Source organism: Rhincodon typus, chromosome 2 (genome assembly GCF_021869965.1).
Source record: "Rhincodon typus isolate 14 chromosome 2, sRhiTyp1.1, whole genome shotgun sequence".
NCBI classification, from domain to species: Eukaryota; Metazoa; Chordata; class Chondrichthyes; order Orectolobiformes; family Rhincodontidae; genus Rhincodon; species Rhincodon typus.
In genome coordinates, this window is record NC_063333.1 from 68,498,183 (window position 1) to 68,513,283 (window position 15,101).

Sequence of the window (15,101 nt, forward strand, 5' to 3'; positions counted from 1 at the left end):
CCCCAGTCTAGCTGCCTTCCCCAGGGAGCTGAGTCTACAACTCCGTCCGTGCCGGTGTAAGCCTCTTGTTTGGCGGGGAGAGGGTGGTGGTGGGGATATCCCCGTTATCCCATCCTTGCGTTTGCATGGATTGGACAGGATGTGATGGGAACTGTGGACGAGAGGAGAGCCAGTTAAGTGCTGAGCTCTATGCTGAGCTGCACATTAACACCCAGTCCAACACTGTGTAGATGCTCGGCGCTGCTTCCTCTGCAGGGTTTTTTTTTCAAAGCCGTGCGGTTCTGCTTTCCTTTGAACTGCTGCTGAAATCCTACTGAAGGAGGTGAAGAAGGCAACGCACACAAATGTATGTGTCCAGATATTTTATATCTGTCAACTTGAATCAATGGTATTAAGAGAGGGGGCGCCAAGCGACGTTAAAAGACGTTATTCGGGACCCCTCAACAAGAGCAGGAAGGGGCGAGAGGAATGCACTGAACTCGGATCAGCTCAGTGGCTGGACCAGATTGCAACACCTTCGAAGGGGTGAAGAGACAGAGAGACAGAGAGAGAGGGATCGCGGCAGCCAGCGAGCCCCAGTTCCAGTGCCTACCTTCTGATGCGGCTCTCCTCTGGTTTGTGAGAGTGTGAGTGTGTGTGTGCGTGCGGTTTCTCCTCCAGGATGCAGACAATCCCCAGGACCTACCGAGCTGGCCTCTTCTGGCGCTGCCTGCGCCACCTCGGCACGCTCTTGGTGCTATGGATCTGGGGCTTGCTCTCCAGCTCGGCTCTGGGGCTGAGGAACAGTCGCCTGGAAGCCGACTCCAAGCTGCCCATCATGGGGCTGATGCCCATCAACAAGGCGGCAGAGAGCATCTCCGAGGGCATCATACCAGCCGTCGAGCTGGCCACAGAACACGTCCACAACAAATTCTTACCCAACACCAGCAAACTGGTCCTGAAGTGGTACGACTCCGAGGTATGTTTCTTTTATTTGTGAAGCTATCTGTGTGTGTGTGTGTGTGTTTAATCCAGTCTGTTTACAAACGAACACGTAGAGGATTTCCAATTAGTTCTCACCCTTTACCTGTTCAACCCCCACCCCGGTACATATCTCCTTAATATGTCCACAGTGTGATACTTACGTGGTGCGAAGTGTTAATTTTGAATTGTGCTGTTTTGCTACAATGCGCAGTGGATGAATGAGTTAACCCTTGGCAGGGTTCAGGGATTTGCTGTGCCTGTTTAGCGCTCGGTTTCTTGTGTCTTGTGGCTACAGCGCGTTTAGCTTTTCGATTTTGACCCAGTTTTGCCTGTGCACCGTGTGTAGACATGCGGATAACATAACATTGGTTAGCAGCTAAGCAAGAAGCGAGGAGGAATGGGGACAGGACGCTGTGTGTGTGTGTGTGTGTGTGTGTGTGCATTTCTTTTTCCCTTTTGAGGAATATGAATGAGCTCCTGAAGTCATTGCATTAATCTGGCGAACAGGAGCCCGTGCGCTGCCTGGGGAAGCAATGAACAGGCAGAGCGATGGATCTGTCTCTGCTCATTGCCTGCCAGCAGCTAACAGTTAACACTGCAGACCACGGCCACCCCCTCCTCGCCAAGAGATCTGTGCATAGGTGACAACTTAACACGTTTCATGTGAAATAAAAACACTCCGAATCACCTTGAGACCTCGCTCTTGAAGGGAGGAGGTGTCCACTACAACAGGTATTGTGTTTTCCTTCCCCAGATGATATACATAGATGCACATTTGTTTGTCACGGTGGAATTAACGTGCTAGGGGCGGGGACAGGCTCAGGACTGAGTGAGCATTACCTGAAGGTGGCAGCAGTTTCACACCAAGCGCTGCCCACATTGCCAAGGTAACCGCCATCCCATGTTGAGTGCAGGGTTTTTTTTTGTGTGTGGAGGTGCTTAGAGCGGGCAGTGGCACTTCACTGTCAGTGACCCAGTCAAACACAAACACTTAGCACCAGGCTGGCTGTACGTGCTGTGGCTCAGAAACTGGCACAGAGGGCAGACACTCGGCAAGGCTGTGAGACAGCTTTCCTTTGCAATATGTGTATGCTCGCCTTCGTTTCTAAACAGGCTTTGCCTCTCTCCATTGCATTTTCATTTCATCTTGTACGGTGATGTAAAGCAAAACATGAGGCGGGCATTTACAAATGATTCCACGGGAATGTTTGGTCCGATCGGCCCCTTTAAAAGGACAGGATGAGGGATTCGCAAACTAACTGAAAGCCATTTGGAGAAGGGGAAATTCCTTCAAATGTCGAAACGACAGGTGGTTGACCCAAGAGAATATCTCCGCAGTTCACAAGGACAGAGACTGTAACAACAACAGAAATTGCTGGGTAAACTCAGCAGGTCTGGAAGCCGCTGTGTGGAGAGAAAGAGTTAATGTTTCCAGTTCACTGACCGTTCTTTAGAACTCTGCTCTCTATCCACAGATGCTGAGCTTCTCCAGCTATTTCTGTTTTTGTTTCTCATTTCCAGCATCAATAGTTCTTTGTTTTCTTTTGTGTGACAGATGAGGAAGGCTTTTAGGCCCATGTTAGTTCATAAATCCAGTAGAATCTCAATGGCACCTCCCCGCCAGTGTAGCATCCATCTGGTTTCATTCATGGGAGCTGGGGCCAGCGGTGAGGCCGGTTTGTATCGCCTCAGCCCGGTTAATAACTGAGTGGCCGTCAACAGGCAAACAAAAGGGGTCATGACGAGGCAAAGAGGCAGATATCATTCCCAAAAAGATATTAGTGATCCAGAGATGTTTTTACAACAATTCAGTCATTTCACGCTCAACAATACTGGCACCACTTTTTATTAATAAACTAAATTTATATTTGCCATCTGCTATGATGGGATTTGAACTCACATCTCTAGATTGCTAGTTCTTAATGTTTTGAGCATTTTACTAAATTTCTCTGCTATTTCTCTTAACATTTTAAACGTATTTCTCAAGTAACTGTGTACTCCACAGAAGCAAATTCAGGCCTTTAATATTTATCTTGATCAGGTGCTTCAAGTCCTTCAGAGGATTTTTATAGCCAGAACATGATGATATTTTCTTTTTTTTAATAAAAAAACATTTACAAAACCACGATGCAGCTGTACATCTAAATTGCTCCCTAAATCCAATTGCTCCAATTTTTACCTTCACAGAAGCATATCCACCTGTTGACTATTTTCAGTTTGAAAAATAATTTCTGAAAATCTGTTTCAAAAAGACTTTTTTTGTTTGAACTTTTCCTCTGGTTTTGAAGTTTAATGTAAAGTAATATCCTGAGTTAACTTCTTGTATACTCATAGAGTCATAGAGTTGTATAGAACAGAAACTGACCCTTCAGTCCAATTTGTTCATGCTAACCAAATATCCTAAATTAATCTTGTCTCATTTGCCAGCATTTGGCCAATATCACTCTCAACCCTTCCTATTCATGTACCAATCCAGATGCCTTTTAAATGCTGGATTTGTACCAGTCTCCACCACTTCCTCTGGCAGCTCATTCTATATATGCGCCAACATCTGCATGAAAAAGTTGCTGTGTACTTCCCTTTTATATCTTTCCCCTTTCAATTTAAACCTTTTGGTCTCCCCCACCCTGTGAAAAAGACCTTGGCTATTCATCCTATCTATGCCCTTCATGATTTTATAAACCTCAACAAGGTCACCCCTCAGCCTCTGACACTCCAGGGAAAATACTTCTGCTTATTCAGCCTCTCCCTGTAGCTGAAATCCTCCAACTCTGGCAAAATTCTTGTAAATCTTTTCTGCACGCTTTCAAGTTTAACAACATCTTTCCTATAGCAGGGAGACTAGAACTGAACGCAGTACCAAAAATGGCCTAACCAATGTCCTGTACAACAGCAACATGACATTATAACTCCTGTACTCAATGCACTGACCAATAAAGGCAAGCATACCAAATGCCTCCTTCAGTACTCTGTCTATCTATGACTGCACCTTCAAGGAACAATGAACCTGCACCCCAAGGTCTCTTTGTTGAGCAACAGTCCCCATTAAGTGTATAAGTCCTGCCCTGATTTGCCTTATCAAAATGCAACATCTCATATCATTTATTTAAATTAAATTCCATCTGCGACTCCTCGGCCCATTGGCCCATCTGATCAAGGTCCCATTGTACTGTGAGGTAACCTTCTTCATTTTCCGCTACACCATCAATTTTGGTGTCATCTGCAAACCACCTACTAACCATTCCTGCTATATTCACATCTAAATCAATTATATAAATGACAAAAAGCAATGGACTCAGCACCGAGCCTTGTGGCATACTGCTGGTCACAGGCCTCCAGCCCCAAAAGCAACCCTCCACCATTACCCTCTGTCTTCTACCTTCCAGGCAATTTTGTATTCAAATAGCTATCTCTCCCTGGATTCCACGGGAGATAACCCTGCTAACGAGTCTATCATGTGGAACCTTGTCGAATGCCTTTCTGAAATCCATATAGACAATGTCCACCACTCTGCCTCCACCAATGTCCTTTCTCACTTCTTCAAAAAAACTCAATCAAGTTTGTGAGAAACAATTTCCCATGCACAAACCCATGTTGAATATCCTTAATCAGTCCTTGCCTTTCCAAATACATGTAGATCGTGTTCAGAATCCCCTCCAGCAACATACCCACCACTGACATCAGGCTGACAAGTCTATAGTTCCCTGGCTTTTCCTTACCATCTTTCTTAAATAATGGCACCACATTAGCCACCCTCCAGTCTGTTGGCACCTCACCCGTGCCTATCAATGATACAAATATCTCAGCAAGATGCCCAGCAATCAGTTCCCTTGCTTCCCACAAAGTTTTGGGATACACCTGATCAGGTCCTGGGGATTTATCCACCTTTATGCGTTTTAAGACTTCTAGCACCTCTTCCTCTGTTAAATGGACACTTCAAGATATCACTGTTTATTTCTCCAAGTTCTCTAGCTTCTGTATCCTTCTCCATAGTAACCACTGACGGAAAATACTGGTTTAGTATCTCGTCCATTTTCTGTGGCTCCACACATAGACAGCCTTATTGATCTTTAAGGGGTGTTATTCTCTCCCTAGTTACACTTTTGCCCTAAATATATTTGTAGAATTTCTTTGCATTTTCCTTAATCCTATTTTAACTAATAGTTTTATATACTTCTAAAACATCACCTCAGACATGCCTGTTTCTGAGGTTGTATAGGCCACGTTTCTCTCACCTATCTGTAAACTGAACTTGTACTAGGGATATGTTTCACTACAATGTCCTCAGGGCTTGAATATTTTACTTATTGCTTGATAACCAGAACTGCAGTATCAAAGTACAGTTCAACAAGTGTACAATAAAGATTCATCACTACATACTCTGACTGATATTCTATTATCTTGGCTCTGCAGTTGATATCTTATTAGACTTGTTGTTTGCTGTTCTGCATTGATCAAACATATTTTACAAATAGTTTAGTAAACCCTCTTTCAGCTTCATCCTTTGTCATTTCAGGACAGTTCTTAAAGTACACATCATGTCTATTCCTGTGTGGCATTTTACACTTTTTTTGCAATATAATTCATTTGTCATTGGCTGCTCACATAGATATTGTCCAATTGATTTAATAATTTATGCAATGCCTTCTTTCATTCCATTACCCTGGTATCAGCTCCAAATTTTACTACTTTGCATCTGTAATTAGCGAGAATTACACGTTTGGGTTCACCACGATGTGATACTGCCAAAGAAATCATAGTTCAAAGACTGAGGTCTGACAGTCCTCTGTGCCAGCAAATATAATGTAATTTCCAAAAATTAGTGGATCACTAAGAAAATCATGCAATTTATCATTTTATTCAGTGGCAAAGAGAAAACTAATCATGGTGTGCCGACAATAACAATCTTTTGAAGTGTTTTAAGAAAGTTAAGGAATCACTTCATTAGTAGAAATGTTTAAGTTTTGCTTCTTCACCTGTGGTGTGTACAGTTGCTTGAGAAAACACATAAATACTGAAAGAGCACAAGGTAATTTAGTAATATGATCCTGACAGTACTAGTAAGACTAGCAATGCAGTGATGTAAACGCAATTTAATTGAGGAATGACAGTGGACTTAACATGCAAAGAATTGACAAAGTATAACAATAGATCATACAGCAAGGTAACAAGTCTCAACACTGGGAAGGTAGCATAAAGGTCTAGGAGAAGATCATAACTTAAAGAAGACGATGTACATAAGGCAAAAGTATGACTGTGCAGTTACAGCATAAGACATATTGTGCATGAATGAAGACAATGTTTAAAGGTATAAGCAAAATAAAGCACAGCTGATATAGAGAATTCACAGCAGCATTACATAAGTGATGGACCTAAGAGTTAACTCAAGAAGGCTTTAGCATGTATCAGGTCACTATTCCTCCTTCCCACCATTCATATATGTTGAGATAATATAACAAAGGAACATAGCCTGCAAGTGTTTCAGCTACTAAGGTATAAATTCCGAATATTGAAGTTATTGCTTGTCTTTTTGGGACAGAGATATTAGAGGGTATTGAAACTTTAGAAATCAGAATACAGATGCAGAATCAGTGATCAATATTGTATTAATCATGGTGTCTGTAATTTGCCAGATTTATTCTATTCATGTGGCCAAAAACATTGTGTACATAAATGCAAAATAATAAATGGGTTAAGAAAGCAGTACCCAAATAAAGACAATTACTTATCTACTCATTTGTAGAACAAGAACAATCCAGTGTGCTATCAACCATATCTAAAATACTTTACAGTTGAGTGTCGTCTTTAACCCCTTTAACATTCAGATGCACTTTTTGAGGCAGTTGTTCATCATGATGTTACCAGGCAAGCACAGATTCAGGAGTAGAGCTCTTTTGAGTGGCATGTGAGGACAGGTTGCTCCATTGAGGTTATGTTCCTGCTAAACTTAATGGCTCTGTTTTGAAATGGATGGGAGCTTGGCATGCCTTCTTGCACACAGCACTAGTTTGGAACAGTGCAATACCAGTATTGAAGAGAATTCAAAGCAGCTTAGCATAGATACAAAAGTGACACTGTAACTGCACCCTAAATACATACTATAGTATATGCATGTGCTTTCCTATGTGTGTAAATGTAGTCTATATTCATCACTTATTAATTTATTGACTAACTGCAAATATGTCACATTTGAATAATATTTCAGTTAGGACATTAAGACTGCAAAATGTGTCTCCTGTTATTGTTAGTGAAAGAGTGCTGTATTGCCTCTAAAATTGCAGTGGATCATGCAGGCTCACCGAGTTGAGATGAGTGACATTTTGGAGGGAGATGATGCAAATGCACTTGCGAGTTTTCCTCCAAGCCAAACACTACCCTAACTTGGTGTATGTCATCATTCCTTCATGATTACTGGGTCAAAATTCCAGAATTCCCTTCCTAACAGGATTTTGGGAGTCCCTATACCCGAAGGACTATGGCAACCTAAGAAGGCAGTTCACCATCACCTTCCCTCGGGCAATTAGAAATGTGTCAGAAATGCTGGCACCAGAAATATCCATGTCCCATGAATAAATGGCAAAAAACAACAAACATTTGGTGGTATGCAAGCATTGTAAGCAGATTGTAGCATCAATCAACAGTATAGGAGGAGGCTATTCAGCTCATTATGTTCTTGTCAGCTGAGAAACATTATCCAACCTAATCCTACCTTCTAGTTCATGATCTGTAGCACTGTGGGTTACAGCACCTCAAGTACACAGTTATGTGTCTTATTATTGATGGTAAGATTTCTGCCTTAGTTTCTTTCAGACAGTGAATTTCACACACTCACCATGCTCTGGGTAAAAATGCTTCTCTAGTTCTTTTGCTAATCATTTTAAACCTATGTCCCTTAGCTATTAACCTCACTGCTCATAGCAATTGGTCCTTCTTCTCCTTTCTATGTCTTACATAATCTTACTCACTTCAATTAAATTTCTTCTAAGGCATTGATAACATTTCTCAGCTTCCTGATTACTGTTGCAAAGGGAATGTCCCAAGATGATGAGTTCCAAGAGAGCTGACTATGTTTCATTCTGTCTTACCAGAGATTAGCATTGAGGTGGGGTGAGTCCATGGCTTTGTAAGAATTGCAGAATTCCTAATAGTGCAAAAAGCCATTAATTGCACAAGCATTACCTTCTGTGTACTGCTTGTCACCTCTGTCCTCACTACAATTGAAAGGGATACCACTCGTGCAAGTCCAGCTGATGTGTGATAATACTCAGTAAATAATGCAGATGGATCCCCAGTACCCTGGAAGCAGCCATGATGCTTACAGTCTGTGGCATCTATCTTTTAGCCACTACTATAATGCAGAAGGTGGCTCCTGGGTGACAGGAACTATCCTTTGATAATGAGGCTGATGACTCAAGTTACAACTCATTTGCGTGCACCATCAATACAATGGAGGTCAGATAGAACAGACAGTGGCATACTGGAACAATGCTTGTCCTACCTGACTATTCCGCAGGAGCCCTGCAGTACTTGCCAGGAGAGCATGCTAGGATTCATAATGTCCTATTACATGCTGCATAAAAACTGAAAGAACTGCAGATGCTGTAAATCAGGAACAACAACAGGAGTTGCTGGAAAAGCTCAGCAGGTCTGGCAACATCTGTGAAGAAAAATATCAGAGTTAACGTTTTGGATCTGGTGACCCCTCCTCAGAACTACTGCACTTTGTACCAGAGTGAGGGCACAGCCCTATTGCATGCTTTATAGTGAGCGGCTGAGGGAGTGGGAGGAGAATGGAGGAGGCAAGCATGATAGCCCCTTTCTGACTGGGATCTCTCTGAATGACTCAACTGAGTGACAGAATAATTGTGTCCTTTGCATGCTCAAATCTACAGCCATGATAGCACAAACTGACCTTGCATGACTTTAAATCAAACTTCAACTGCAGCCTCCAGATGGTGGGTGTTTGCTGTTTGTGTTTTAAGTTGAAACTTTGTCCATTGCACTCTGCAGCATGTATGGGTCCTCCACCAGCGGCTTGCAGCTGGAAAGGATGGAAAAACTCTGTGCTACTGTGACACATTGTTCCTCCATGCTTCTTGACATTGACCAGCAAAGTTATCAATACAGCAAGCATTCTATTAGGCTTGTGTACTAGTCAGCCTCTGTAAGCTGCCCATGAGTGCTCATCTGAATCGAGCGCAATATCCCAACTCCTATACTCACTGCACTGACCAATAAAGGCAAGTGTACCAAATGCCCTGTCTATCTGTGACTCCACCTTCAAGGACCTATGAACCTGCACCCCAGGACCTTACCATTAAGTGTATAATTTCTGCCCTGATTTGCCTTACCAAAATGCAACACCTCATATCAGTTATTGTACTAAAGTTGACTATTCTTTCTGTTGAGATGTTTTTCCGTATCTTTAAGAGGTGTTGGCTGACTTTAAGTCATTCGAGAAACTTAGTCCCTAACTCTTGCCTCACCTCCTACTGAGGTATGAGCCACTCATCAGCACACACACAGTAATCATGCAAATTAGCAAGCAGTACAATATTGGCACACTACCTGCCTTGAAAGCAACAGATGCAGGTTAATCATTCATTGTGATCTGTGACATTTCATGACGCTATTAAATTTTGCCCTCCTGTATTAGTGGTGGTAGATTTTTCATGCATTTATCTTTATTTGATATGATGTCATGATGTCAGTTGTTTCAAACATCTTGTGGAATCATTTATTTTGTGTGGTAGGTTAGAGTGTAGATTATTCTTTCCTTATCATGATCTATGATACCAAGATTATAACTCAGTGGGGGAGAGAACGAGGAATTTAAATAGTAAACAGTTCACGGACTCGTGTTATAGAAAGACAGTAAAAGTAGGTTTCTTGACAATTGTCATTGAAGATAGAATGAGCGGGTCAAATGGAAATGCATGCTGCTCAGAAATAGTCCAATATACAAGCACCAATAAATACACAGGGCTCACAGTCATTTCCCTACTCACCTTTGATATTGAGATTCAGGTTTGAGGTGAGTGTTGCTATGTCTGTTTTATACCAACTTTCAATTAAGAATTAGATGACAATCAGCAGCAGTAACAGCTTGCTGAGGAAGGACAAGAGTAGACAAGAGAGGGCGCAGGAAGCATTACCCCTGTAACAGGGTGTACAGACAGACACTCAGCTTGCTTGACCTTTTGAAAGCACTGTGCTTCTTGAGGCACAGATTGTCACATCAGGTGGTGTCAGATATTCACGGGTTCCTCGAGGAGCTGGTTCCTGCAACTACAGCTTCCAAATATTTTTCTTCCGGATCTTTTCAAAGCACTACCAAAGACGTATCCAGGGCTTCACAGTAAGCAGCATGTAAATGCATAAGGCTGATGGATTATTTGCTAGGGCTGGCCATTCCATCAACTGTACAAGTGATGACATTAATCAGAGTGAGCAGGTCGAAGGTTTTGCATCTATGGCTGACTTCCTTCAGATGCAACAGTACAGAGTTGACAATGTACGCTTCCTCAGATCAGTCAGGACCATTGAAAAGCCAGAAGGGATCCCATTGCATCAAAGGTGAGGTGCTGTGTAGCCACAAGAAAGGCTTCATGGAGGCAGGTGCCAGATTCCAAGGATCCACCATGATGCATCTGTTACATGGCAGTCGAACCATCTTTGCCTTTTCAGAACTTGAAGCAGACTTTAGGCGGGGGGGTGCTTTAGGGATAAAAAGGATACCTTTTTCCAGGTTTGTGACACCCACTGCCAAAAAACTGAAGAGTGGTTTAACAAAAGCTACGATGTCAGCCAGAGGTGTCATTAAGCAGACAACTGAGTTGGCCAAATTGCAGTTCGGTTGTCTGAATGGATTTGGAGTTATCTTTCAGTACCGACCAGTGAGAATCTATAGAATGTTCAGACTGTGTTCTGCACAAGTTCCACAGCATGAAATTTGAAGTTGCAGAAGGAGTAAGGTGCGAAGTACACAGTCAGTAACATTCTGTCATTCATATGACTGGGGAACTGAGGTGAACAATCCATTTAGCAGCTTCAGCAAATGCAGTGTGAATGGTTACAGTATCAGAGTGGATCTCTTAGGACAAACATTCAGCACATGGGTGATAATGTGGTCACCGTCACAATTTGAGCTCTTCCTTACAGCTGTGGTTGAATCCGGTGAAGAGGAGAAATGGACAGCAAAGGATGAGAATGGCACTGACATCACAGCACCAGTCAATCACATTTCTGTCTGGGATAACTCTTATAGCTACAAGCTTCAATCGGTTACCACTACTGGACCAATGCAAGAATTGCATACAATGCTCATTCTGTCCAATCTCACTGACAAAAAACAGTTCTGTAACTATCCAGTTAACAATGACACATCTCCCATTGTTCCCATCAATTCATTTGCCAGCAAATGAATATTTGATGTGATACAAAACCACCAAGAGAAAGCAACAATAGAAGGTGGTGTGAAGCAATAACATTTATGACATTTATGTGATTCACATAAATAACAGAATCCTACAACATCTTCTCATACACCCACATGCATATCTTTGTGGAATAAATAAGATTTTCCCACCACCCCTGCATATTGAAACCCTGTGGCCTCACAAGGAGTAGAAACAGGTTGCTTAGGCTGCTCAGATGTCCTTGGCAAAGAGTTTCTGGGTGTTGGATGTTATACTCCAATAAACCAGTTGGTGAAGCATAAAATTTGAGCCAATCTCTACACACGCATATATATTTATTGACAGTAACACAGTATAAGCAAATGCCTCCTAAACCAACCACCACAGTTTCAGTCTGTGTTTATTTATAGGGATTTAAATGAATGCCTGCCATCTAGATATAAGTAATACATAACTAACATTGGAATCTGTGAGAACTCTGCCAGAAGACCTTTGCACCTATCTGTATGCAGAGACAGACTCATTCAAAATGAGAGGAGGCAGTGTTGTTGGTTCTGCCTTGGCAGAGAGGTGGGTGTGGCTTGATGTAGGGCTTGGGGGTTGGCTAGTGCAGTGGATGAGAACTTAGAGTGCTTTGTTTCGGATTCACACATCTAACTGCAGTTTTGTCATCGCCCATTTTACGGGTCAGGTGCAGTTAATTTTCACCACCCTACGAGAATGAATGTGCTGTAGATCAGCGTGGCACTGCAAAGCCAATCTTACATTATCTTTTGTCCTATGTGAGGAATTAGGCATGGTGTCATCTAGTGCCTGTACGGCTATGATCAAGGCTTGTATGGATTCAACCAGGGCAGCATGGTGGTTCAGTGGCTAGCACTGCTGCCTCACAGTGCCAGGGACCTGGGTTCAATTTCACCTCAGGTGACTGTCTGTGTGGAGTTTGCACATTCTCTCCATGTCTGCGAGGGTTTCCTCCAGGTGTACTAAATTCCTCTCACACTCTAAAGGTGCACTGGTTAGGTAGGTTGGCCATGCTAAATTGTCCGTAATTTCCAGGGACATGCAGGCTAGGTGGGTTAGCAATGAGAAATGCAGGGGCTGGAGGGATAGGGTAGGGGAGTGGGAAGGGCGGGATGCTCTTCAGATGGTCGTATGGACTCGATGGGCTGAATGGCCTGCTTCCACACTCTCGGGATTCTATGATTCTAACTTCTGGATTTGATGTTCTATGGAATTGACCAATGCATCCATGGAAGAACAAATCTTTGCAATGCCCTGCAACATCATTCCACTTAAGTTCAAGCCAAATGTCTCAATTCTCCACAACTGTGGGCAGTGTCGCTGGAAAGTCCGTCAGTATTTTGCAGATTTTCTGCATCTGTCAAGAATAATCTCTTTTATTGATGGCCCCCAAGCATATACTCAGCCTGGGGAAAGCTGAGCCTTGCAATGCAAACACTACACTTTCCATTCAGCTGCAGTAAAATACGGAAGTTCCTCTGTAAACAAGGCCTTAAAAGCTATCTCTTTTTACCAACCTTTTGGCAACTAGTCAAACATGTAGCTCAGTGTCAAATTAACGTTCCTGTGAACAAAAGCAGAAGTTGCTAGAAAAGTTCAGCAGGTCTGGCAGCATCTTTGAAGGAAAAAACAGAGTTGACGTTTCAGGTCCGGTGACACTTCCGCAGACCCAAAACATCAACTCTGTTTTTTCCTTCACAGAAGTTGCCAGACCTGCTGAGCTTTTCCAGCAACTTCTGTTTTTGTTCCTGATTTACAGCATCCACAGTTCTTTCGGTTTTTACAACGTTACTGTGAAATGCTTATATGAATGTACATTGTGGTCCAAGTTCAGGCAGAGATAAAAGACATGTTATTATAACTAACAAAATAAGAATCTTGAAATTTTCTATTACAAAGACAATCATCATTCACTGCAGGAGCAGGAAAGTCAATGTTTCAGAAGGATGTACTTTCCTTCTCCTCTGATGCTGCCTGAACTGCTGTGTTCCTCCAGCTCCACACTTTATTGACTCTGACACCACCATCTGCAGTCCTTGCTATTTCCAATCATCATTCACTTGCTGGTGATATCAATTCAAGGGGCGGCATGGTGGCTCAGTAGTTGGCACTGCTGCCTCACAGCGTCAGGAACCTGGGTTCGATTCCACCCTCCGGTGACTGTCTGTGTGGAGTTTTCACATTCTCCCCATGTCTGCGTGGGTTTCCTCTGGGAGCTCTGGTTTCCTCCCACAGTCCAAAGATGTACAGTCTAGGTGGATATAGCGATGATAAATTGTCCGTAGTGCTCAGGGATGTGTAGATTAGGTGGGTTATAGGGGCACGGCTCTGGATGGGATGTCTGAGGGTTGTGTGGACTTGTTGGGCCGAAGAGCCTGTTTCCACACTGTAGGGATTCTATGATCTATGATTATGATCTATGGCTGAGTGCTGCATGACATGGTAGGTACTTCCTGTGGGAGGAATCTGGTACACCTGGAGGAAACCCATGCAGATGTAGGGAGAATGTGCAAACTCCACATAGACAGTCACCCAAGGTAAAATTGAACCCAGGCCCCTGGCACTGTGAGGTAGCAGTGCTAACCACTGAACCACCGTGCTGCCCTATTTGAAGCATTGCTGATTTCCAGTGCTTTCCCCTCTATAACTTTCAACTATGAAATCCACCAGGAGAACAAACAGTACTTCTCTCACTGTCCCTTGAGTTTTACACTCTTCTGCAACAAGGAAAGATAACAGACCTATGAGTGGCTGTAGTGGCACTTATCTTACAGGTGCATTTGGTTCATGTGATTGAGAGACACCAACTTGCATAAGGATCAGGTGGGGATGCGAGAATGTGAACAGAATGAGAGCAATGAGTGCACTTGGAATGAACACGAAGAGCTATGTGATGCAATTTACTAATTGGACTGCAACAGTTCAAGAAGGAAGTTTACCACTGCCCTCTTAAGGGAAACTAGGGATAGGTCATAAATACTGCCCCACCCAATGACACCCACATCCCACGAATTAATTAAAAAAAACATAGTTGCTTTGATAAGACAGAGTGAGGAAGGGGATGGGGTAACATTCAAAACAGGATGCAGGTAAATTTGTGACAACAAGGTGCAGGGCTGGATGAACACAGCAGGCCAAGCAGCATCATAGGAGCAGAGAGGCTGACGTTTCGGGCCTAGACCCTTCATCAGAAATTTGTACCTGCTTATCTTTCCTGGTTCGGTTCAGCTGTTAACAAGCTTTCTGTTCTGAATCCAGAAGCGTGACACAATGCTATAATGCACATGTGGCTATGCTTTCTCATTGCTGTTGTTTCTGTTGCTGGGGAAGTGTTACTCTCACTTCTTCCACCTCATCAAACATAACAGTGCACCAAGGGCTGCAACTTTGAACTTTAGTGCAGCTCATTATCATTTTGAATGAACCATTACACTGCTCCTTCAGTAATATTCCAACACATACCTCCTCTCTAAGTTTCATCATTAGATTAACTCTTTCAGTGCTCGAGTTAAATACACAACAGTGAGCATGGTGCAGATTCCTGTGACTCAAATGTCAAATCCATAAGTATATTATGATATGAAGAGTCTTGTGGCACATTGGTAGTGTCTCTATGTCTGACTTTAAACCCCGTTTGCCCTAGAAATATGTCATTACATGTCTGAATCAGGTGATTAACAGTATATAATGAAGTGA

General features: G+C 42.9%; 1 protein-coding gene across 1 annotated transcript in view; it reads left to right on the forward strand.

Moving 5' to 3' along the window:
• The first annotated feature begins 546 nt into the window (after positions 1–546).
• gabbr2 (gamma-aminobutyric acid (GABA) B receptor, 2) overlaps positions 547–15,101 on the forward strand; it is an 877,108-nt gene continuing 862,553 nt past the window's right edge. The window contains 1 exon segment of the mRNA XM_048608319.1: positions 547–958. Within this exon segment, the coding sequence (XP_048464276.1) occupies positions 662–958 (297 nt within the window). The 5' untranslated portion in view covers positions 547–661.